Source organism: Marmota marmota, unplaced genomic scaffold, assembly GCF_001458135.2.
Source record: "Marmota marmota marmota unplaced genomic scaffold, marMar, whole genome shotgun sequence".
Taxonomy (NCBI): Eukaryota; Metazoa; Chordata; class Mammalia; order Rodentia; family Sciuridae; genus Marmota; species Marmota marmota.
Window position 1 is genome coordinate 4,624,390 of NW_026000102.1, and position 23,945 is coordinate 4,648,334.

General features: G+C 44.0%; 1 protein-coding gene and 1 long non-coding RNA gene across 2 annotated transcripts in view; one reads left to right on the forward strand and one right to left on the reverse strand.

The window, feature by feature from the left end:
* The window catches only part of LOC125610787, a 19,780-nt gene extending 19,421 nt beyond the window's left edge, over positions 1-359 (reverse strand). The window contains exon 1 of the long non-coding RNA XR_007340803.1: positions 97-359. This is a non-coding gene — a long non-coding RNA (uncharacterized LOC125610787). The remainder of the gene's footprint in view (positions 1-96) is intronic.
* Dnajc11 (DnaJ heat shock protein family (Hsp40) member C11) overlaps positions 1-23,945 on the forward strand; it is a 71,459-nt gene that overhangs the window by 11,007 nt on the left and 36,507 nt on the right. Inside the window, exons 5-6 of the mRNA XM_015501453.2 lie at positions 17,473-17,604; positions 19,710-19,783. Of these exons, the coding sequence (XP_015356939.2) occupies positions 17,517-17,604; positions 19,710-19,783 (162 nt within the window). The 5' untranslated portion in view covers positions 17,473-17,516. The remainder of the gene's footprint in view (positions 1-17,472; positions 17,605-19,709; positions 19,784-23,945) is intronic.

Below are 23,945 nucleotides of genomic sequence, written 5' to 3' on the forward strand. Positions count from 1 at the left end.
AGGCCGCCCGCACGCTGCTTGCGCCCTTCCAGGCAGGGCCGGGGGCGCGCAGGGGACGGGCTCGGGAGCCCCGGGGTGCGTGCCCAGCCCACGTACCTGCGCTGGCCCTGGAGCCGTGTTGTTGCCCCGAGCCCACAGGACGGTGAGCTGAGGCTCGGACACCAAGGTCACGGCCGCCAGGGGGCCTCTCCAGGCTTCTGTCCCGGCCCCAGTGGGAACGTGCAGCCCCTGCAGCGAGGGCAGCCTTGGAAGCGGGCACCTCGGGCGGGCTTTGCCCCTGGGCAGCTGTCAAGACAGGGGAGGTCAGCCTCCCGTCCGCTACTCAGAGGCCGCGGGAGAGCTGGAGCCCACAGCCCGGAAACAAGTGCGGTCCAGGCCTCGACTTCGGCACCCAGACCACGTGCTGATCCCCTGTTCCTTCGCGAGCAGAAATGAGTGCGAGGGTGTCTCACTGTCCAGCGGGCATGCATTTGCAGAGCATTTCTTTCCTTGGTGACTAGACTGCAGTTGAGATCGGACTTGAAGGGCAGAAAGGCTTCCAAGGTCAGGTCATAGGGTGCACCGGTTATCCCAAGCTGCTGGGTCTAGACTTGACAGCGCTACTGGAGAATCCCTGATTACATCTCAAGTTTTCTGGCCCTATGCAACGCCTGTCCGCTGTATGTGGTGTTTGGTAATGTTTCTTGAGTACTCGCTTTGTGCAGGGCCACACTTCTGGATGAACACTTCCTATTACGTTGTCTTGCTTAATTCTCACGGCTGCACTTAAGGCAATCCCCATGATTTGTACTTGAGGAAACTGAGGCATAGGGAGACAATTCACCCAGTGTCACACCACTAGCAAGTGCAGAAGCAAAACTTCAACTCTGGACACTGTGACTGAGGAGCCCCAGCCTCGGTTCTGTGCTGCCACCTCGTTGTCCAGGTCTCCAACAACACAGCCGCTGATTTTGGTACTGTGTTCTTGGGCACCACACCTGAGCATCCTCCAAATGTCTTAGTCACTAGTATGGAAAGTCTGACAAAATATTTGGGGGAGTAGTGGATCTTGTTAAGCTACTGTGAGGCGTCTAGGGGTTCCTGTTCTCAGTATGTAACAAATCAAAGCTGAGACTTTGGGTAAATCACTTCTTTGGCCGTCAGTCTCTTTCCTGTGGAATGAGCTGTCTGGCAAGCAATTTTTCCTGTTCTTGGGAACAAAGCACTCACAGCCTTTCTTAACCACTCATTCATAGTCTTCAGCAATTGACCAACCACTTACCTGTTTTCCAGGCTTACTGAACTAAAGCAGCTGTAGGGGATCGTAAAGACATTTGCCAAAGGTATAACTTGAAACTGCTAGAATTTTAGGGGTTGCCTTTGTTACTGGATTGATGAACGGGGAACCAAGGAAATACTTATTTGAACTTGTCCTTGTGAGTGGAGGCGTTTCCCATATTTATAATTAGGTATAGGTGAAGCTTTTATGAAACGTGCTTCTGTTGCCCTTGTTGACAGGCACAGTGTTAAATGTCATCATCAGGCTTGGTGTGCTGTTCTTTTTTTATATATATGTTTTTTAAATAATTTTTTGTAGTTGTAGATGGACAGCATACCTTTATTTTAATTGTTTATTTTTATGTGGTGCTGAGACTTGAACCCAGGGCCTCACGCATGCTAGGCAAGTGCTCTACCACTGAGCCACAACCCCAGCCTCCCGGCTCTTTTTTAAAAAGATACACATTTTTTATATTTAGAGACAGGATCTTGCTAAGTTGCTGACTGGCTTTGAACTTGTGGTCCTCCTGCCTCAGTCTACCAAGTCTCTGAGATTACAGATGTGTGCCACCATGTGTGGCTCTCATACCTTCTTTAGCAATATCCTTATTGCCTTTGTAAGAATTTCATTTTTACAGTGTGTTATGTTTATACCCTGTTTTAAGATCTGGTCCCTGATTCAGGAGGCTGAGGCTAGAGAATCACACATTTGAAGCCAACCTGGGCAATTTAGGGAGACCCTGTCTCAACATAAAAATTAAAAAAGGCTGGGTGTGTAGGTCAGTGATAGAGCCCATCTGGGTTCAATCCCTAGTCCCAGAAAAAAAAAAAAGTGTGTGTGTGTGTGTGTGTGTATCTCCCTGCATAGTTGACTTGGGTGAGTCAGAGACTTTGCTGTAAGTTGAGGCTAAACGGGGAGCAGGGTACAAGCTCAGGAGTAATTAAAAACAAGCAACCAAACAGAACAGTGTCTGGGATAAAGGTAAACCCAAAGATAAAGCTCTGAGTTGTTGACTCTGAAGGGGCTATGCAGGGAGGGGAGGCAACAAGGAGCATGGGGACTCCAGGGTGACTAGGAGACAAGAGTTCAGAGAGGCAGCCTGTAGTCTTGCCTGTGGACAGAGAAACAGCCAGTTCCAACATCATCACAGAGTGATTAACAAGAGATTATACTTAAAAATGTGCTTCTTTAATGAACCATGAACCACTTACTACCTTCCTGCTCTGGGCATTTCAAGCAATTGCTTCTTGAAATTTCTCTGCTCTAGTTTTGCATTAGCTACCAAAACACATTTATAGAGACAGGGCCTCGCCTTTTTTCCCCCCACTTTCTTTTTTAAAAGGAATTCAGTAGAAAGCTTTTTGTATGTATTACAAATTTGATAACAAAACAGTAGAAAAGACCACCAAGCAGCATGTTTTATGTGGCTATGGAATTTGGGTGTTCAATTTTATTAAACTTTCATTTAAATTCTACTTGTTTTATTTATACACTGCCTTGTATAAGAAAGGATGTTAAGACGTGAACAGATGATAAAATGATAACATGCCTTTTTAAAGGGGACACATACTTCTAAACAGATGGCTGTGGGAATAGTGTTGTTTTATGCCTCTGGGTGGCACTGAGGTTGATCCCACTCCCCGGAGAAGCCCCCAGCTTTCAGAGGCCTCCCCTGGAAGGATAGCCTGGTAGAAACGTTCCCGACCGGCTGCTGGGCTGTGGGAGCCTCTTGTGCATGTGGCAAGTGTGCAGTGAGCCTTCTGTAGCTGATGAGAGCCAGGAAACCCTTGCTCAGTAAAGTGCCAGTTCAGTAGAGATGGAGTGTCAGACCTGCGTGAGTGGCAGGATGTGTGCAGGTGGACATGCCAGGGAGAAAGGTGCCTAGTGGTAGAAAAATGTTTCCTAAGTACTTGAAATGACCTCTAAGGTAGTATCAGAATTTCAGTCTCTTGTTTTCAGAGGTCCATGCTGGACAGGATTCCCCTTTGCCCTGAGAATCTTAAAGATTATTTTTCTGCCTTTTTATTTTTGTCACTACTGATTGCCTAATTTTTATTTATTTTTTTGGAATTTATATTACCATCTTGGGGTTATTTGTGAGTTTTTCTTTTAATCTAGATTAAGTAGAAATCAAGGTTAAATAGAAGTTACTTTATTTGAACAATAAAAAAAATAGTTTATTTGTAAAAAAAAAAAAAAAAGAAGAAGAAGAAGTTACTTTAGTGTCAAAGGTTCTTCCTGGTTGTAGAAACTTGGAATTGTCTGCCCAATCCCCTGTTTAGCTTTTCTGACTCATTTTGTGACTCATGATTTGATTGTTTCTCTTCTAAGCTCTTACCTTTCTAGCAAAGAGTCCCAAAACAACTGTAGGAGGCAGACTTCCAAAATCTTGTGAAATGCAATCTGTCCACCTGCAGCCTGGCCTCAGCATAGGGAAGGATGTCTGAAATGACAACTCGGCACCTTATATATTGAGCATTTCTGACATTTATTGAAATGGCCAGATGGTGGTCGAGTGCAAAGAGGCCTTGTGACAGCCATGGCCTTAAAGAGCCCAGCCTTCGGAGTCAGGGCTCAGTTTGACCTCCTAGCAGCCTCAACAGGGCAGTTACTTAACCTCTCTGAACCTGTTTCTTTCCATAAAATCCAGACACTTTCACTGTCCACAGGGCTGTGGGCACATTACTCTGCAAGTGCCAGTTTATTCTTATTAGTCTCATGAGTGTGGAAGTTAGTAAGGAGTGCTCTTATGGACTGTGTAAATAATTTGGCTGAGTCCCTCGTCTTCTCTGTGTAGTGTGTATGTCTGTCCCCTCTCTGCAGACTTCTTTTCACTTTCGTGAATGAAATTTGTTTACAGGCAGGCCACACGTATTAGTGTCTGGCCAGCTTCCAGGTCAAGGATCCACACCCAGATAAACTTTCTCCTCCGTGTTGAACAAGTCTTTTTTTTTTTTTGCTCCTCAGTATTTTTATCTGTGAAAATGAGGGTTCTGATCCCAGCACAAGATTAATGAGTGTTAAGGTATCAATGAGAGGGGACAGCAGTGAAGGCATTTGCTCTGCTGTAGCTACCAGCACTTCTGTGACACCTCTGACAACTCAGCTCTTCTGCTGCCGGGGTGCTGTCTTCTCGCCTTGCCAGTTGCTCATTCTCTGTCCTCATCAGGTACTACTTTCCTGGGGTTAAGTCCTCACCTCCTTGGCTCTTATTAAAATCTGCTTTATCCCTGAATCTCTGCCTTCTGAATATTTCTCCCCAAGCCCAACTTCCTTCCACTTTCTCTTTAACCCATACCTTCAGCCAAAAATTCAGAACACTCTTATTTCTTCTTCACCGACATTCAGAAATTGTAGCTTTCCATCATCCCTTGGCTTTTTGAGTCCTCTCGGGGGTTTCTCCTGCTCTTTTCTCCAGGTCTCTCCAGCTTTGGTTTTAGTGAAGTTATACCAAGTCAACATTAGCAAACAGTCCAGAGCACGTAGTTTCTTCTTTTTTTCCCTCATTGCTGAGGATTGACCCAGCCTGGGCTTGTCATTTCTATACCCAGAAACCATGTGTGGCTTCTTCTTGTTCGTTGGGTAAGGGTCAAACTCTTTGGCTCCATTTTTGAAGCCCTTGCAAGTCATACATTCTGTGCATTTTCCGTCTGCTTGGTGGGGAAGCTGTGCTCTGTGTGGTCCTGTACCAGGACCGTGTGTGCTTCAGCCTTGTATCCACTCCCTGCACTGGGCACACAGTAGGTAGTCAATGTGCTATGGAACAAGGTTTCCACCAACCACAGGACTTCTAGTGACGTTGCACCAGAACATGGTTACCTTAACGACACGTTGCTCAGATCATGCCCCTGCTGCTAAGCAGCGAGTGACTACTTAACAGGTGTTTGCAGAGTGAGCGAGCAGTCAGGGATGTCAAGGTCAGCTTTCTGCCTGCTCATTCTCCACTCTTGCCAGTGCACCTTCATTCTGTCTTTCTGTCCCTAACATTGGCTGTTCCCTAGGGTATTTTTTCCCCATGAAATGCCTCAGCAGGTACTAGAAGCCAGAACACATCTTTGTATTCCTGTGTGGTCTCTCTTTGTGTTACACAGCCCGGAACTCATCTCTGCACCATGAATGTTGTTAGCATTTCTTTTTTAGGTTGCTTAATGAAGTCTGCGGGGTCAAAGGTACATCTAGTTTGCAATCTCCTGGAGCCAGGGAATGCCCTCTGTTTCTCTCTTACCTTGGGTTGTGCCTGGAGCCTGGCCGACCCCTCAGTAAGCCCTCTGGCTAAAGCTGTACGCCTTTGCCAGCATCCTGCCTACCTTGTCCAGGTGCACTTTACTTGGTGGAATCCCTGTGTTCTTGAGCAGCACATTGCAGTTTTTGCAATCAAGTAATTCTAGAGGAGCTGATTATTTTAAGGAATTTTTAAATTTTTAGTTTAGCTCATCTAATTTTTCACTTAAGAAAATAAAGTCAGGTACAAGAGGTAAAGAGCAAATCCAAACAGGGGCCATGATGCGTAGGCCCCAGGGTAAGTTGTGCCTCAGACTCGGCACCCATACCTGCTAGAAGATGAAACAGTGGCTTTTCCCTTGCTGGGCTGGTTCATCTGGCAGATATTGATTGTCTTCCTCTTATGCTTTTTATTGCAGTGGGAAAGGTTGCCTGTTTATCATCTCTCCTACTAGCACCAGTAATAATGTTTGTAAAAGAAAATAAGTTTCAAATGGGTCAGACATATTTTTGTACAGTGTTTCTTTTGTCCACTAACAGCTGAATTTCTGCAGAAAATACAGGTGAACCCCCGAGAAGTGCCCCTTTAGGGCTCAGTCAGGCAAGTCTGCGTGGTGCCTGGGCTTGTAGGCTGATCCCAGATACATTACTGGGGTCTGTTCCTGGTTGAGGACGAATCCCTCGAACAGGACCTTATTTCTAGACCCTGCAAAGATTTGCATGTGTCCAAGAAGATGGGAGATGGTTGTGCTGAGCAGGGAGAGTGGTGTCAAAATATGGCAGGGCAGTGTGCAGAAGGGATTGGTTGCGTCGCATCAGGCCAAGTAGCTGAAACCTTTATGAAGTGAGGTAGGAAGTGTTTTACCAAGTCCAGCTACAGGGTTGTTTTTTTAGTGCCTGATGAGCGTGTGGCCTCATCTCAGTATAATCACTATTTACTTAATGACAGCAGATAACATGTGGCACTCTTGTTCTCCATGGAACACCCTTACTCAGCGCAAAGCATCTTGCTAGCTTGGTGTTAATTAGCTCTGAAATCTGCTTTTTTCCTTTAAAGTATATGAGCACCAAGTATCATTTCCTTAAAAAGTGCAGACTTTTATTAACTGATGCAGTTTGTTTCAGTCAGATTATTGTGGAACATATGGACAGTCATGAATCTTCAATTGTGGTAATTAGGCAAATTTCCCCCAATCTAGTAGAATATAGTACACAATATTCTATTTAATTGCTAAAACTCGGAGATACAGCCTGGAAGTTTGAGTTTGAAAGGAGAGGATTGGCAAGAAGACACTAGGGCTTTCCTATTGCTAAAGTGAACGGAGTGTGGCTGTTATTAAGCCATTAAGTCGGGGCTCTTCAGTCTTCAGAGTGTGAGTCGGGTGGTGTAATTAGGGCAGCAGTGAGCGCGTGGGCCCTTCACCTTTGGCTCATGGTCGGGCTGCACTCCTGATCTCCTGTGGTTGAGTGACTCCTCATGGCTAGTTCCAGCTGGCGACATGAGTGGAGGAGTGTGTGTCACTTCCCAGCTGAAGTGCCTGAATGCCAGATGGAGCCAGAGGGTCAACTCATCCCTCACAGGCTTTTTGGTGTGAAGACCCCTTTACATTCTTAAATTTTTGAGAATCCCACAGAGCTTCTGTGTGTGGCTTTTGGCTTTTGATACTAAATCTGAGTCTATGGCCACCCCACCCTGAACATGCTGATCTCATCTGATGTTCAAATTGAAATTAAAACTGGGTGATTGATGAAGTATTATCATATAACAAGACATAAATACACTTCTTATATTCCAGTATAGGCACAAGAAAAACTCAAGGACTTTAAATCACTGTATTGGACAGCAGTGAGATTACAGGTGCCCAGATGTCATTGCAGGTATAACCAAAGATGGTAGGTGCACAGTCTAGGAACTGAGAACCAGTTGATCCCACCTTAGAAATTTCTAGAAAACATAAGGCTCAAGTATGCATTCCATCAACCATCAGAACAATGATATCAGCACACATCATGTAACCTCAAGACAGTTCCACTGCCCCCTACTGACCGAATGAATGGGAAAGTCAGCAGTTTAGATTTGTGATGAAAATCATTTTGACTTTGTGGACCCACAGAGTGCCATATGATAGCTTTGTTAAATGAAGATGTACCAATGTTTGACCCCCAAACTGGATCCTTTTAGCCAGGTGCAGTGGCATGTGCCTGTAATCCCAGTGGCTCAGGAGGCTGAAATAGGAGGATCGAGGGTTGTAAACCACCCTCAGCAAAAGCAAGGCACTAAGCAACTCAGTGAGACCCTGTCTCTAAATAAAATACAGAATAGGGCTGGGGATGTCGCACAGTGGTCCAGTGCCCCTGAGTTCAATCCCTGGTACCAAAAAAAAAAAAAAATGGGTCCTTTTTTTCTCCCTCCAACTGTGGAGCCAATAACAAGACCAAGTGCCTCTTGAACTGAAGGAAGGTTTATCCTTGACCACGAACTGAAGTGAGAGATAAACTCATAAAGCAGCTTCTCAACCACTGGGGGTTGGAAAGTCATAGACAGGGCGCAGGAAAGAGGGAGGATTGAGCTCACACCCGGAAGAATCCTCCTGGCTCTTCTGGGCATTGACAGAGACAGGTTTCCTTCTTCTCACTCCTTCTCTGGTTCTTAGCTGTCCTCCAGGCGGTTGTGGCCTTGGGGGTGTTATGCAGCATGCAGATGTGGTCGCTGGCAGCCCTCTTGTATCCAACTGGCTTTGGCTAGCCCACCTGAAAAGGACCTTCTGGCCTCCGGGCATCTTATCCTCAAAGATGAGCAAGATGGGACAAGCTAGAAATTCAGCAAGGTCACCTAGACAGTACAAGATCAGGGTGGGTAACAAAGACAAAATGAAAGCAGAGTGGCAGCAGATTCATTTAATGTGTCCTGAGGTTGATTGCAGGGATGCTAGAATTTAAATAAGTGAAAACATAACAACTGCAGCTGTGGGGTTGTGGGGAAGCAGGTGTGGTGGAGTTGGAGGCAGGAGACCTTCCTTAGCATGGCATCACCTAGAGCTCAGGAAAAAAGAACTGATCGGTTTGAGTTTTTAAAAACGAGAACCTAGTGAGGCACCTGGCATGCACGTGTAAGTCTTAGCAAATAAAAATGAGAAACTTTTGTGTTGTTAAAGGAAAAAAACTAAAACCTAAGAAAAACACAAACATTAAAGAGACTGAAATCAAAGAAAAGATGACCATGCTAATAGGAAACTAGTAAGAGGAAACAGGTTATTTCATAAAAGCAGGAATCTAAAATGCAAATAGATAAACATGAGAAAATGTTTCTCTTCACTCGTAAACAAAACAAGTACAAATTAAAACAAGGGTGTGTGAGGTGATGGTGAGCTAGTGCTGAGGACAGAGCTATCGCCTGCCACCCAGGAGACGCGGGTCTGTTCTTTGGGGATGCCGAACCAGTGTGCTCAGAGCCTCCCCAAGGCTGGTGGGGGACTTGCAGCTTTTCCATCTGTTCTCCAGGCCCTTTCCCAAGACACTAACCTATCATAGAGAAGAGACCACCAAATGAGATTTGCAGTCCCCCACCACAGGAGCCCGTTTGTTCCTCTCTTTCCCCCTCCCCCATGGACTCTGCTGCACCCCAGCTCACTGATGGAGAGGTTAGAAATGCCAGGCCAGCTCCTCCCACTTCCCATCGTCATCTTTTTAGGACTGACCCCCTCTTACTTAAAGCCCACCCCTTTTTGTTTCTTGATTTTCTTCCTTATTTCAGTGGAGCTCAGCTTCTAGTAACTTTCCTTATAAAGGTTTGTTAGGAGGAAAAATATTTTAGACTTTCCGTATCTCCAAATGTTCTTATAGTTGCCTTTAAACTTGATAAATAGTAGACTAAACATAAACTTCTAAAAAATATTTTTAGTTATGCTTGGACACAATACCTTTATTTTGTTTGTTTATTTTTATGCGGTGCTGAGGATGGAACCCTGGGCCTCACACATGCTAGGCAAGCGCTCTACCACTGAGCCCCAGCCCCAGCCCAACATAAACTTCTAGGTTCTACTTTCTCCACATGGTCAGTACTTGTTGTTATTATTTTTTTTAATTGAGCCCAGGGGCTCTCTACCACTGAATTATGTCCTCAGTCCTTTGTAATTTTTGTTTTCATTTTTTGTTTTGAGACAGGTCTCCCTAACTAGTCGGTCTGACATTAAACTTGAGATCCTGTGGCCTCAACTTCTGAGTTGCTGGGATTTACAGGAGTGGGCAGTCATGCCAGCTTTCTTTCTTTATTTTTATTTTTATTTTTTTTAATTTTTATAGTAGCCATCCTAATGGGTACACGTGATATTCTTGGTTTTGATTTGCTGCATTTCTGTAGTGATTAGTGACCTTGAGCATCTTTTATGTTTTTTGTTTGTTTTTATTTTTTCATACTGGAGATTGAACCCAGGGATTTTTCATACTGGGGATTGAACCACTGAGCCACATCCCCATCCCTTTTTCTCACTAAAGTGCCTAGGGCCTTCCCAAGCTGCTGAGTCTGGCCTTGAGATTGCAGGCATGTGCCACTGTGCCCAGCATCATGAAATTTTGAGAGGGATTGTGATAAGTCTGTAGATTGCTTTGGGTAGTATTGACATTCTAAAATATTAAGTCTTTCAATTCATGATCATAGGATATGCTTTTAGGGCTGGGGTTGTAGTTCAGTAGTATAGCACTTGTCTAGCACATGGTGAGACACTGGGTTTGATCCTCGGCACAACATAAAATTTTTTTTAAAAAATGAATATGCTTCTACTTTATGTGTGTCTTAATTTCCTTTTTAGATTGTTCATTATTAATATATAAAGTGCAAGTGGCTTTTGTGGGTTGACTTTGTATCCTGCTATTTTGCTAAATTCATTTTTTAGTTCTAACATGTATAAGGTTATATCATCTAAGAACAGAGATACTTTTCTAATTTGGATGCCTTTATTTCTTTTTCTTGTCTGATTGCTCTGACTAGAACTTCCAGTACTATGTTGAATAGAAGTCACTAAAAGCAACTTCAGTGCCTATTCCCGATCTTTCTACTTTGAGTTTTTCATGTATGACTTTTGTTATGTTGGGGTAATTTCCTTTAATTCCTAGTTTATTCAATGTCTTTATCATGAAATGGTGCTGAATTTTGTCAGATGCTTTTTCTTTTTTTTTTTTTTTAAGAGTGAGAGCGGGGGGCGGGAGAGAGAATTTTTTAACACCTATTCTTTAGTTTTCGGCAGACACGACATCTTTGTATGTGGTGCTGAGGATCGAACCCGGGCCGCACGCATGCCAGGCGAGCGCGCCACCGCTTGAGCCACATCCCCAGCCCCAGATGCTTTTTCTTTATCAGTTGAGATGATCAGTTGATGGATGGGTTATCAGTTGATAAGGTTGGGTTTTAAAATTCTCATTCTGTCAATATGGTGTGTTATTTTTATATATTGAACTATCCTTGCATTCCAAGAATAATCCCACTTGGTCATGGTGTATAAAATCCTTTTATTATGCTGCTCAATTTTGTTTGCTAGTATTTTCTTGAGGATTTTTGTTTCATTGTTCATAAGGGATATTGATCTGTGGTTCTTTTTCTCATAGCATCTGTCTGGCTTTTGTATCAGGTTAATACTGGCCTGATAAAATGAATTTGGAAGTTTTGGCTCCAGGTTTTTTTTGTTTTTTTTTTTTTTTTTTTTTTTTTTTTGGAAAAATTTTAGAAGAATTGATAATATTTGTTTTTTAAATGTTTGGTAAAATCATCATTGAAGCCATGAGGTCAAAGGATTTTCTTTGTTAGGAGGTTTTTGATTAGTATTTCAATCTTTGTACTATTCAGGTTTTCTGTTTCTTTGTGATTTAGGATTGGGACATATTTTTTTCTTTTTTTAGTTCATAGTCTTAATTCATATTCTATTACTATAGCAATATATCTGAGGCTAGGTACTTCATTTTAAAAAGAGGTTTCTTTGAGGCTGGGGTTGTGGCTCAGTAGTAGAGTGCTTGCTTAGAATGTGTGGGTCACTGGGTTCAATTCTCAGCACCACATATAAATAAATAAAATAAAGGTCCATTGACAACTAAAAAAATATTGAAGAAAAAAAGAGGTTTATTTAACTTATAGTTTGGGAGGCTCAAGGGCACAGATACTAGTTCTGCTTGGCTCTGGTAGAAGGCTAATGGCAGGTGGCATCACAGTGGGGGCAGCCTGTGCAGAGGAAGATATCATCAAAGCTCTAGCATGCTGAGGTCCCTTGAGAGCTGTTAATCCCTCTGGAGGGGATGCCCCCAATGACCAAATGACCTCTTAAAGGTCCCACTACCTCTTACAGAAGGAATGCAGAATCCAGAATCAAGAAATTCAACCCTCACACTGGAGTCAAGGTGTCAGTGCTTGAGCCTTTGGACTGTGCTTAAGTCGTATCTGAGCTGTAGCATCTTTGAACTGTGAAGTCGAGTTGTTGGTGTGACATCTTGCTGCTGCCACTGCTGCAACTTTGTGGTGCTGGGGATTGGTCCCAGGGCCTTGTGCATGATGGGCACGTGCTCCTCCACTGTGCTGCATCCCAGCCGTGTGCTTTTAATGTGTTTACGGCTGTAAATTACCCCCTTAATGCTATTTTCTTTTTTTTTAAACATATTTATTTATTATTTAGTTATTGGCAGACACAACATCTTTGTTGGTATGTGGTGCTGAGGATTGAACCCGGGCCGCACGCATGCCAGACGAGCATGCTACCGCTTGAGCCACATCCCCAGCCCCCCTTAATGCTATTTTCACTTCATCACATAAGTTTGGGTTTGGAATGTTGTGTTTTGTTTTCATTTGTCATAAGTATTTTCTCATTTCTTTGATTTCTTCTTTGATCTTTGGGTTATTTAAGAGTAGATGGTTGAATTTCCTGACTCTGGATTCTGCATTCCTTCTGTAACCGATTTCTAACTTCATGCTGTGTGTGCTGATTATACTTTGTGTGATGTCAGTCTTTTAAAATTTACTGACACTTAATTTGTGGCCTACCATATAGTCTGTCCAGTGAAAATATAATCAGATGACAAGATGATAAAACTTTTAGACTTGAAAAATGATACACCTTTTAATTTTACTATAGAAACTTAGAAGTGAGTGTGAAATTTTAGGTATCGTTCTTAATGATAGCTCATTACGTTTTGAAATGGTATCACTATTTTTATGGTAGTAAAAGAGGTTATCATTTATGAACTGTCGAACCAGTGACCTTAGCTCTTCAGTTGTGATGAAAGGCCCAATCCAACCTTTTATTGAATGTGATATTTATTAAAAATGAAACCTCTCGTTTCCATTACTTAATCAATAGTACATTAAGCCATTTATTAATATGATTAAAGGGTGTCTTGCAGACTAGGTCTGTTCCCTTGTCATCTAGTTTAATTTTAATAACTAGGAGATTGCATTCAAACTGAATCAGTCAAACTCATCTCATCCTGTACTTGTGATGGAAAGAATGACTAAAATTTGCAGGAAGAGGGTCTAACCCTAGCATACATGAGGTTCTGGGATCAACTGCCAGCACTGCCAAAAAGAAGTGCAGCAAGGAAATAATTTGTAATGGCTTAAGAGCAAGACCTTTTTTACATCATTAGATGAGTAAACCTACCAGGAGAAGGTCTATTTGCTCATTATTTGCTATTATTTATATTTGTTTAAGCAGTTTAATATAGGTGGCTTGTTGGTAAGAGTGCAAGAAATGCATCATGTAACTCATGTTGGCAGGGAAAGAGTCCGTGATAGGAAAGAAAAGGAGAAATGCAGAGTTGGAAACATGGAGGCCTAGCCCTTCCAGAGAGCCCCGCCTGCCTGCCTGCCTGCCTGCCTGCCTGCCTGCCTTCCGGCCTTCTGCAAGCACTCTACCACCCAGCTAATATCCCCGGCCCCAAAGCCTTGAGTTTCTCGTTTGTTCTTTCTTTTCTCTCTCCCTCTCCCCACCCCCCTCACTCAGTGCAGTACTGAGGGCCATGTAAGTACTAGGCAATCACTCTTCCAAGCAGTTACATGTCCAGTTACATGCTCTGATCCTTCTATTTCTAGTGAAACAGTACATACACAAGAGTACCCATCTCCTAACACATGGCTTGGCGAGTTTTCACAGCCAGGACTACTTCATGAATGAAGGTTCCTGTTGCTACAGGGTTAGGAGTAGGGTGGTCCTCTCTCACTGATTCTTGCAGTCACACCAGAAGATTTCAAACAAGCCTCTCAGAGTATCAGGCATGAGTTTATTAGAAGGGATGGGAAAGGGATAAGGGGACATTCTCAAGGGACGAGCAGGTCCTCTCAGAGAGGAGGACAACACTCCCCTCCTGTCCTTCAGTCTTATTGGGGAGTCCCAAGGAACCTTCCAGAGAGTCCCACCCAGCTTAACTCTTGATTTTGAACTAAAAGCAGGATGACATCAAATATCCATGTCCCCACTGCACGTGGTAAAGATCCAAGGCAACTCGGTCACTTTTGGACCGTGTGGACCAGTTCTAATTAGAACCTGTTCTTGCAGGTTAAGAGTTAATGGCTAGGGGGAATTGTCCTTACCTCCCTTAGTTCTGGAATCTGGTCTGTGTGAGAGTCACAGAAGTCCCCTCTTATCTGCATTTCAGGCCCCTGGTTCCCCTGCAGATAACAGGTTGTTGAGGAATGTAACCTGTCCTGATGGCTTGAGGCAAGAAGGGCTTCAGGCAAGCTGCTGTTTTAAAGAAAGCATGTGGGCATCAGCACAGGGGAGCCAGTATGTAGAATTATTTCCTTAACCCCACGTTCCCACCACTCACCATCACCTGTATACAGGGCAGCCCCTTTCTCTGAATTGTCACAGCTTCGGTATTGCCAAAGGGTTGTGGGAATTGAATTGTGATGATGTTGGTGGCTAAAGTGGTTACCTTCCTGCTGTGTGCAAAGGTTTGCTGAGTTCTTTTACTTGCATTAGCGCCTTCATACCTCGTAGTAACCCTATGAGGGATGCTCTTGTCCACAGTCTTCAGATGAGGAAACAGAATGGGTGTTTTATTTTGTGGCACTGGGGTACTTTACCACTAAGCTACATCCTGCAGCGTTTTTGTTTTCTTTTGAGACCGAGTCTCACTAAATTGGAGAGACTTGGGCTCGAACTTGAGGCCCTCCTGCCTCAGCCTTCCGAGTAGCTGGGACTACACCATGCTTGGCTTTGGAATCGGGTTTTATTTTATTTTATTTTTTAAAATATCTTTTAGGGGGCTGGGGATGTGGCTCAAGCGGTAGCGCGCTCTCCTGGCATGCGTGCGGCCCGGGTTCGATCCTCAGCACCACATACAAACAAAGATGTTGTGTCTGCCGATAACTAAAAAATAAATATTAAAATTCTCTCTCTCTCTCTCTCTCTCTCTCACTCTCACTCTCTCTAACATATATATATATATATATATATATATAATCTTTTAGTTGTCAATGGACCTTTATTTTATTTATTTATATGTGATGCTGAGAATTGAACCCAGTGCCTCACACATGCCAGGCAAGCGCTCTACCACTGAGCCACTACCAGAGCCTCTGGAAACAGGTTTTAAAAGAGCTACAGTTGTTAAGTTTTGCTGTGTGCAAAGCACTTTTTGGTCACCAGCTCATTTCATCTTCACACCTTCCCTGAAGGCATCTTATCCCCTCTCAGAGGTGGGAGATAAAGGTCAGAAAACTGACTTACAAGAGTCACAGAGCTTGGAAATGAGGGACCCAGTATCCAAACACAGGCCATTTGACTCCAAAGCCTGCATTCTCCACCACCAAATGGAAGGTCTGTGTAGAGCATGGCGTAAATCACGCAGATAACCAGCTGGGGAGGGCAGGGAAGGCAGTCAACTAAGAGCTGTTTAATAACGTCATTCCCAAGGCTACCGCAAGGACAAGATGGGAAAAGAGATTAGTGGTAGGTGGGGGCAAAAAGTCTACCAAATTCTTGCAGGCAGAGGGACACTCTGTTTCAAGATCCATGACCCTTCTCTGATGGAGCAGTTTTTCCTGATTTAAAGCAACAGCATCGAAGCTGCGTTTCAGTCCAGCAGGCAGCCAGGCTGTGCAGGCCTGGCCTAGAGGACAGCTTGTGGCTTGGGTCTGGCTGCTGCTTCTGTGAAAACCAGAATCCAAGCTGGTTGGAGCAGGACATCCCCAGCCACCTGCTGGGACAGAGGAGCCCAGGCTGGAGGGCAGGTGAGGAGACGCCCCCAAGCCTCTCTCCAGCTGTGTCCTCTGCACACCTTCCCTGTCCTATTTACCATCTCCCTGTTGGAGATCTTTGGAATTCTTTGTTTAGAACCTCTGCTCAGTGTCTGAACAATAGTCCTATAGAAAAGTTGTAATTTTTCTTGCCAATAATTATAAGTAAAGCAGAAGAGTTTTACCTTTAAGAGTGAAAAAAATTTAATAGTCCTGGAATTCAAATATATCCAAATGCTGTGGAAATTATAGAGAAATACAGTGTAGCATTTTCCATTGTGACCTTGGTCCATGGAACTCATTAGTTCCCCGTGACCTCTCTCCTTGAGGATCCACCTGGCAGAACCAGATCCTGGAGCATCCCAGTCCCTGGCAAACTCACTGGGGACCTGGGCTCATTCTTCTACCCAGATGGCCCCTGTCTTGCTGTCTCTGACTCAGAAACGTACTTCAGTTGTGTGGAGGGGCTGCCTCCCACAGTAAAGCGCTGTTCGCTCAACACCGCCCGCAAAGTACTGCCCTGCCCTTCTCCTCTACAGACCAAACGGCGTGGAGGCCAGTGCCCACGTGGAAAAGAACTCCCAGCAGTGGAGGGCCAGCCCTGTGTGCTGAACAGGCTTCTAGGGCCAAGGGACTCAGGGTGAGGGCCTGTTGGTGGCTATAAGGAGGCCCAGGAAGGAATCATGTTGTGGTGGCCCCCTGCCTCTGCACCATGTGGCTCTGGGTGTCATCTGCACTGTCAGGCAGAGTGGGCTTCCCCTCAGGACACCAGAGAAAGGGACAGATGTGTCTGTTGGAAGAACCCCCCTGGTTGGGTCTTACACAGAGTAGTAGGGCCTTTTTGCCAGTTTTAAAATTGGAGGGCAAATTAGTGTGTGTTGTTGGTTTTTATTCCATTACTTATCTTTGGTTTTCAAGAACTAATATTTATTAAGACTTTGTCAGACTGGTTCAGTGGGTATCATTTCTGTCTAATGAATAGCACAAGGCTTTTTCTTTTTTTCTTTCTTTTTTTTTACTAGGGACTAAAACCAGGGGTGCTTAAGCACTGAGCCACATCTCTACCCCTTTTTATATTTTGAGACAGGGTGTCATTAAGTTGCTCAGAGTCTTGCTAAGTTGCTGAGGCTGGCTTTGAATTTGTGATCCTCCTGCCTCAGCCTTCCACAAGTCACTGGGATTGCAGATGTGCACCACCGCGACCGCGGGTCACATGGCTTTCTTCTTTGTGAACCTAGATAAGTGGGCTTATGTGGCATTTAGTCTCAGCTCAAAACACCATGTGCCAGAGTAAGGACAGGGGCTTTCCTTCCCTCTGGTAGTAGGTTCCCCAGCAAGACACAGTTAGCTATTGATGTACATAATTGATCACTTTGTTTTGTTTTGTTTTGTTTTAATTTTTTTAAAAGCTACAGATAACCTCCTTGAATATTTATTTTAAGAGAGAGATAGAGAGAGAGAATTTTTTTATATTTATTTTTCAGTTTTTGGCGGACACAACATCTTTATTTTATTATATGTGGTGCTGAGGATCGCACCCAGCGCCCCGTGCATGCCAGACAAGCGCGCTACCGCTTGAGCCACATCCCCAGCCCCTGTTCACTTTGTTAACTGTTAAAAGAAGGAGGCTTACTGAGGCAGTAAAGCATACTTCACTGTATCCTGTATGTGGAGAGCAAACAGGTTGGAAGGTGACTGACAGGCTCCCGTTCAAGGCTGGTGCTGATCATCACGTTAAGTACCATCAACTGTTCTCTAATGGAATCTCTCTTTCTTCAGGCTTCTTCTGAAGAGCTGAAAGCTGCCTACCGGAGGCTGTGTATGCTTTACCACCCAGACAAGCACAGAGACCCAGAGCTCAAGTCACAGGCGGAGCGACTCTTTAACCTTGTTCACCAGGCTTATGAAGGTCAGTGCAGGGCTCGGCGTCCCGAAGCTCGCTGGTAGCAGTTACTCGATTTTTAAGAGACTTGATTTATAGAGGATAGAAAATGAGAGTCCTTGGAGGTGTGTAAAAGAAGTGCTTAGTTGAGTGCTTCTTACTGATGGAGTCCTTTGTGAGAGCTGCATCTTGCTTTGGAAATCGATATGTGTCCAGTGAGTAGAGAATGAGAGCCCAGGTGCAGCAGCGACTGTGGTGTGCATCGGTGTGCATGCTTGCTGGCCGCCTCCAGGGGGAACTTTGGAGGGAAGCACCATCATTACTGGGAAGCTTTCTTTGTTCTCTTTTTTTATCTGAAAGCAGTTTTATTGCTTCTGCAGCATTCCCTTAAAGAAGGTTCTGAAAAAAAGAAAGAAAATGTTGTTAAGAAGGCAAATAGGAAAGAGAGTCGGGTGGTTCAGGCTTTCATCCCTAAATCTTAGGTGTCAGGAAGAAGAATTGTGAGGTGTGCTTAGGAAATATTTAGTTCACTGGTGGGTTCAGAGTTTCTCTTTGGGTGATGAAAACTTCTGGATGCAGTGACAGAGCCTAACACCTCACTTGTGCCCACTTCTGCCAAAGATCATACTTGGAATGGGTAAATCGTATACTGTCTACATTTTATCACATTCTTTACAGTAAAAGCCAAAATACATCAAATTGGGCTGGGGATATAGCTAAGTTGGTAGAGTGCTTGCCTCGTATGTACAAGGCCCCAGCAACACACACACACACACACACACAAATTAAATCACTTGATGTATGAGGATATATGCCAAATAAAGTAAGTTATTCATTCCAGAACCACTTGGTGTTTGCTTCTTACTCAAAGAGACCAAAAATTGGGGGCTGAGGTTGTGGCTCGCCCAGCTCATGTGAGGCCCTGGTTTCAATCCTTAGCGCCGCATAAAAATAAATAAATAAAACAAAGGTTTTAAAAAAGAGAGACACCAAAAATTAGATGATATGTTTCTTTACACAATAATAAAGACTTCTTGTTGCAGACATAATAGCATATGTTATTTTACCTTTTACCAGGAAGTTAGATTTTAATGACCAGTAAAAAAAAAAAATCAGGCCTGGTAATAACAAATGTGAGCACTTGGTCTCTTGTCATTACCAAATTTCATGCTGTTCAAACCACTTATGTGGCTGTTTCCCAAAGTCTTTTTATTGCATTCTGTTGTCTAGAAGGTGGCATTGATTTTACTGTTGTCCAGGTTAACAGAAAAACCCGCCCATGCTTGTGAAGATGCCACAGCAGCAGACCTGGTCCCCAAATTTTGCCTAAAAGGAAATGAAAATAAAATAGTGAATAGATGTTTTCTTATTAAATCCTAGAGATTAACTCAAGAATTCTTGCTCCCATGTTTTCCAGTGGTCAGCATTTCTTTCTTCCCCTTAAGGTTTGAATATGGATGGACTCATTTACATTGTTTTTTAACTAGGCCTAAAAATACATGAGAATTCTCAGGGGAGAAAAGATGCAAAGGTCCTGAGCAGCTTGGCAGAGTGGTGGGCAGACTGTGACTGCTCTTGGCCATTGAGGGCCCCTGATCCTTGCCAAGAAATCTTTCTGACGTGCTTTACCTGGTGTGACCAACAACAGTAAGAGGGATTGGTACCTTTTAAAATAATTCCAGATGAAAAAGAGAGGGGCACTCAAAAAGTGTAGACTGTCTCAAGAGATATTAACACTCTTTAGAGTAAATTATAAGTCAGATTTTTCTTTAGAAAATGCAATCAACTGTCAGACCAGCATATTCTATATACTGTGACAGAAACTGGCCAGATTATTTCAGGAACAGCAGCCCTTTATCCTGGCTTCCTGCAGGTGCACCTTGTGCCCTTTGTCCCTACAGTGAGGAGAAGCCTAGACCGGGCAGGTGGACTGCTCTCATTTGTAGCCATCTTTAAACCACAGCCTGGGTTGGCAAGGAAGCACATAGGAGAAAAGAGGCCCAGAGAGTGACACGGGTCTCTGGGAAGAGTGGCCAGGTGGGGGCACCAAGGACATTGTCGCCAGTGTTTTCAGAAAGGATTGAAAAGAGAATTTTGTACTTGGTAAACATGTTTCATTTTTCTTGTTGCAGTGCTTAGTGACCCCCAAACGAGGGCCATCTATGATATATATGGAAAGAGAGGACTGGAAATGGAAGGATGGGAGGTAAGAGAAACTGTACATCTGGCGTCCCAGAAAAGTCATGAAACAACTACAAAACAGCACCCCACAACCTGTGATAAGGCCTTTGAGAATATTGGAGGTGCCACAGGTCCCTTCCTCACCTTGTGTTTTAGTGTCCAAGGTGGAATTCTAGACCTCATTTTGCCACTCTGTAACTCTCTGAACTTTGGCAAGTCTGCAGTCTGGGGTGTCTGTAGTTTCCTAACCTGTCAAGTGAAAAGGAAGAGATGCATGGCACCCCAGGTGTTCAGCCTGGGATGGGGCTGGGGAGCCCTGGAAGATGGTGGCTTGGTGAGGGGTGCAAGTCTGCCTGCACATATTCCCTTCCCCCTCCACTGTCTGTCCATGCCTTTCTCCACCTTCATGATGAGTAACTGCGCTTAGGAAGTGTTCCTGCTGGGAGAGTTAGGCATGTGAAGAGCGTGGAACAGAAAAATCGAGAGTATTGTCTGTGATCACCTCTTCGGGTGTGATGGATGATGTCATGATGTCGTCAACTGTGATACATGAGACCAAAGGTGCAGCGACTGTCTGTGAAACAGGTCGCCTGGCAGCTGTGGTACAGGAGGAGATCCCTGAGATGCAGGCACTTCCGATTCTGTTTCTTTTTTATTATTATTATTATTTATTTTTTAGTTTTAGATGGACACAATACCTTTATTTGTTTTTATTTTTATGTGGTGCCGGGAATCGAACCTAGTGCCTCACATATGCTAGGCAAGTGTTCTACCACTGAGCCACAACCCCAGCAGCCCTCCTGTTTCTTGCTGTGTGCTTCCATATTGCTGTCAACAGAGGAGCATGAGGGGCTCAGGAAGAAAAGTGGACATGGAAACTAATAGTAAAACTAAATTGCAGGGCTGGGGATGTGGCTCACAAAATAAAGATGTTGTGTCTACCTAAAACTAAAAAATAAATATTAAAAAAACAAACTAAATTGCAGCGGGAATGTATAGGTGTTATGACTTAATTCCATTAAAGAAATTTGGTTCTGATGCCCAAGAAATTTGGGCAAGCTGTTAGTTAATAACATCAGATTCACCTTCTCTGAGGTTTTGTGCCCCCTTTTCCCATCATCATATAATGTTTCCCTTGAAGTTCTTCCAGTATTTGACCTCAGGCATGTGTGCCTATCTCTTCAGATTCTAGCAGGATACCTCTTAAGCCTGAGGGTATAGGCAAGGAACACTCCCGTTTCCATTTCCCCAGTACTGGGGATTGAACCCAGGGGCATTCTAACTCCTCAGCCCTTTTTATTTGATTTTGAGACAGGGTTTCACTAAGTTGCTGGGGCTGGCCTTGTGGGAGGCTGCCACATCATGTGACCGGCATTTTCCTTTCCTGATTGGTGAGGCTCTATGGGTCACTTCCTGTGATATGGCCACATCAAAGTGGCCGTAGATGGTAGCCCTGATCTTGAGAGTCATAAGAATGTCGCCAAATGTGTCTTCGTGCGTGGATGTGCCTTCCTACATACCCAGGGATCGAGTTACCTTACCTGAACTTGTAACCCTGCCCCTCTTGATCTGTTTTGAATGGAAATTTCTAAGAATCAGAGTCCCCCCAATAAAAGACCACTCCCGAATGTGTTAGCTCTCTTGCCTGCCTTTCATGACATTCCTCGCTCTCCCATTTGGGGAGTTTGAGGCTGAGGGCAGAGGAGCCGTCCCGGGGCTTGAATTAAAGGTAAATTTAACTAATGGTAAATTTAATGTGTGTCTGTGTTTTATTTGATACCTTAGGAAATTCACTCAAACAAACTCTAGTTTAGCTGCCCACACTGGTCGGGGGCAGTAATTGTTGCCCAGAACATTGGGGCTGCTCCAGGAGAATTTCCAGGTTGATTGAGAAAGTGTGCTATAGAAATTTATTGGACCGTGGAATTTTTTGAAGGGTCACGGAGAAAGCAGACAGTTTTAGAGCCAACAATGTTAAAGGTTTATCACGTGAAGTGACCAACAAGCCTCACCAATCAGGAAAGGAAAATGCTGGTCACACAATATGGCGGCCTCCCACATGGCCTCAAACTTGTGGTCTTGTGATCTTCCTGCCTCAGCCTCCTGAGTCTCTGGTATTACAAGGGTATGCCACCATGCCCAACCCACCTGTGACCATGTTTTTATTGCCCTGTACAGTGAATTGTAGTTGCTAACATTTAAAACTTGAGAGGTATTTGACACCCAGGCACACCCCTGTAATCCCAGCTACTCGGGAGGCTGAGGCAGAAGGATTGCAAGTTCAAGGGTCAGCTTGAGCAACCTAGTATAGTGGACCCTGTCTCAAAATAAAAAGGGCTGGAGATGTAGCTCAGAGGTAGAGAACTTCTCTAACGTGATTAGGGCCCTGGATTCCATCCCCAGCGATCGATCGATTGATCGATAGATAGATAGATACCCTTTGGGAGTTTTTGCATGGAAATTCAATCTTCTGTCTTCTTGAAGCACCAAAAGATTAGTCATACTGGATCTAAATTGCCCTGAAAGGCAGCAGTCAACTTGAAGTGAGGAGCTGAGCCCTTTAGACTGGGCTGTGCTGTGCACCCCCAACAGGCCCCACCACTCCCTGTCAGTCATTATATCAGGCCCTTCGCTCCTTTGCTTCTCCTGCCTGGCTTCAAAAAGCAGTGGGTTTGTGTTCTCTGGTTTGATGGAAAAATGGTGCCTTGTGCTGCAGTAGTGCATCATGACTCCATGTAAAGTCTGGTACCTTAGCATTTTTTTATTCCAAAAGAGGACATAGAATCCTGTTGTATTTATTAAATTTCTCAACTTTAAAGTTTCCTTAATGTTTTAAGACATAAGTTGATTGAAAGTTTGAAAGGCAAAAGTGAGAGCTGTAGGCCCTCATTACATATTCCCACTTCAGAGTCTAGGATTTTAGTTCCCAGGAGAACCATTCCAAGTCTCCTGAGGCATTGGAGTCTTCTGCATGATTTCCTAGTGTCATCTCCCCAATTAGAAATGAGGCAAAACCATACACAGCAACAAGGCCATCACAGGTGGTGAGTGGATGATTCGTACTAGTATTCTTTTTTTTAATTATATATATATTTATATATTTTAGTTGTAGTTGGACGCAATACCTTTATTTTATTTACTTTTATGTGGTGCTGAGGATCAAACCCTGGGCCTTGCACATGCCAGGTGAGCGCTCTACCACTGAGCCACAACCCCAGCCCCTGTACTTGTATTCTTTAGTAAACTACTTCAAGTAAAAAAAGTTCTCATTGGTCAGAATTGGCTTTTTTCATAGTGATACTAAGCTTTCACTGCAAGACAAAAATGCTTTCAAGGCAGGATACATGAAGATGCCACCCAAGATATTTGCAGTGACCTTGGACTCCAGCACAGTCCTCAAGGACTTGCTCCAGCTGGGTGAACTGTTCCCAACCTGGATTCTCCCTCTGCAGTGATAGCTGTCACCTCAGCAGGGTGCCATACCCACTTCCTGCTCTGTGTATTCTAGGGTATCAGACTTCACCAGTCACTGAGGGTACCCACTTTGTACCTGTTTAATTATGGAACCTGTGGGTGGTAAAGGGTGAAGGGTGCTGCTGGTGTCCTCAGATCTCAGCACCCCTGGGGAGGGGCTGGCAGTCTGCTCCCAGCAGTCCTACCACTTCCATTTTATGATGGATGCTGGAGGAGAAATTGGAGCTTCTTTGGCTTCCATGAAATATCCATTAGATAAGTTTTCACTTTTTTCCTTAACCTTCAGGACTTTCTCCTTCTCTGGCAGGGTTCCAAAGCAATGAGATGTAATCATTTCCAGCTTGAAAAGTCACCCATGTTAGTGCTTGGAGTTGGTTAACAGTGTTGGTACAAATGTCCACATTGAAAACAAAATTTGTCTTTTCACTAAAATAGCAAAAATCTAGGACTGGGGTTGTGGCTCACTGGTAGAGCGTGTGTGAGGCACTGGGTTCAATTCTCAGCTTTGCATATAAATAAATGAATAAAATAAAGGTTCACTAACATCTAAAAATAAATTTAAATAAATAAAATAGCAAAAATCAATTTATTTATTCATGGTACTGGAGATTGAGCCCAAGTTCTTGTGCACGCTAGACAAGCTCTCTACCAGCTGAGCTCTGTTCTTAGCCCAATGAAAATCTAACTTTGAACTGTGCTTTGATGATGTTGAC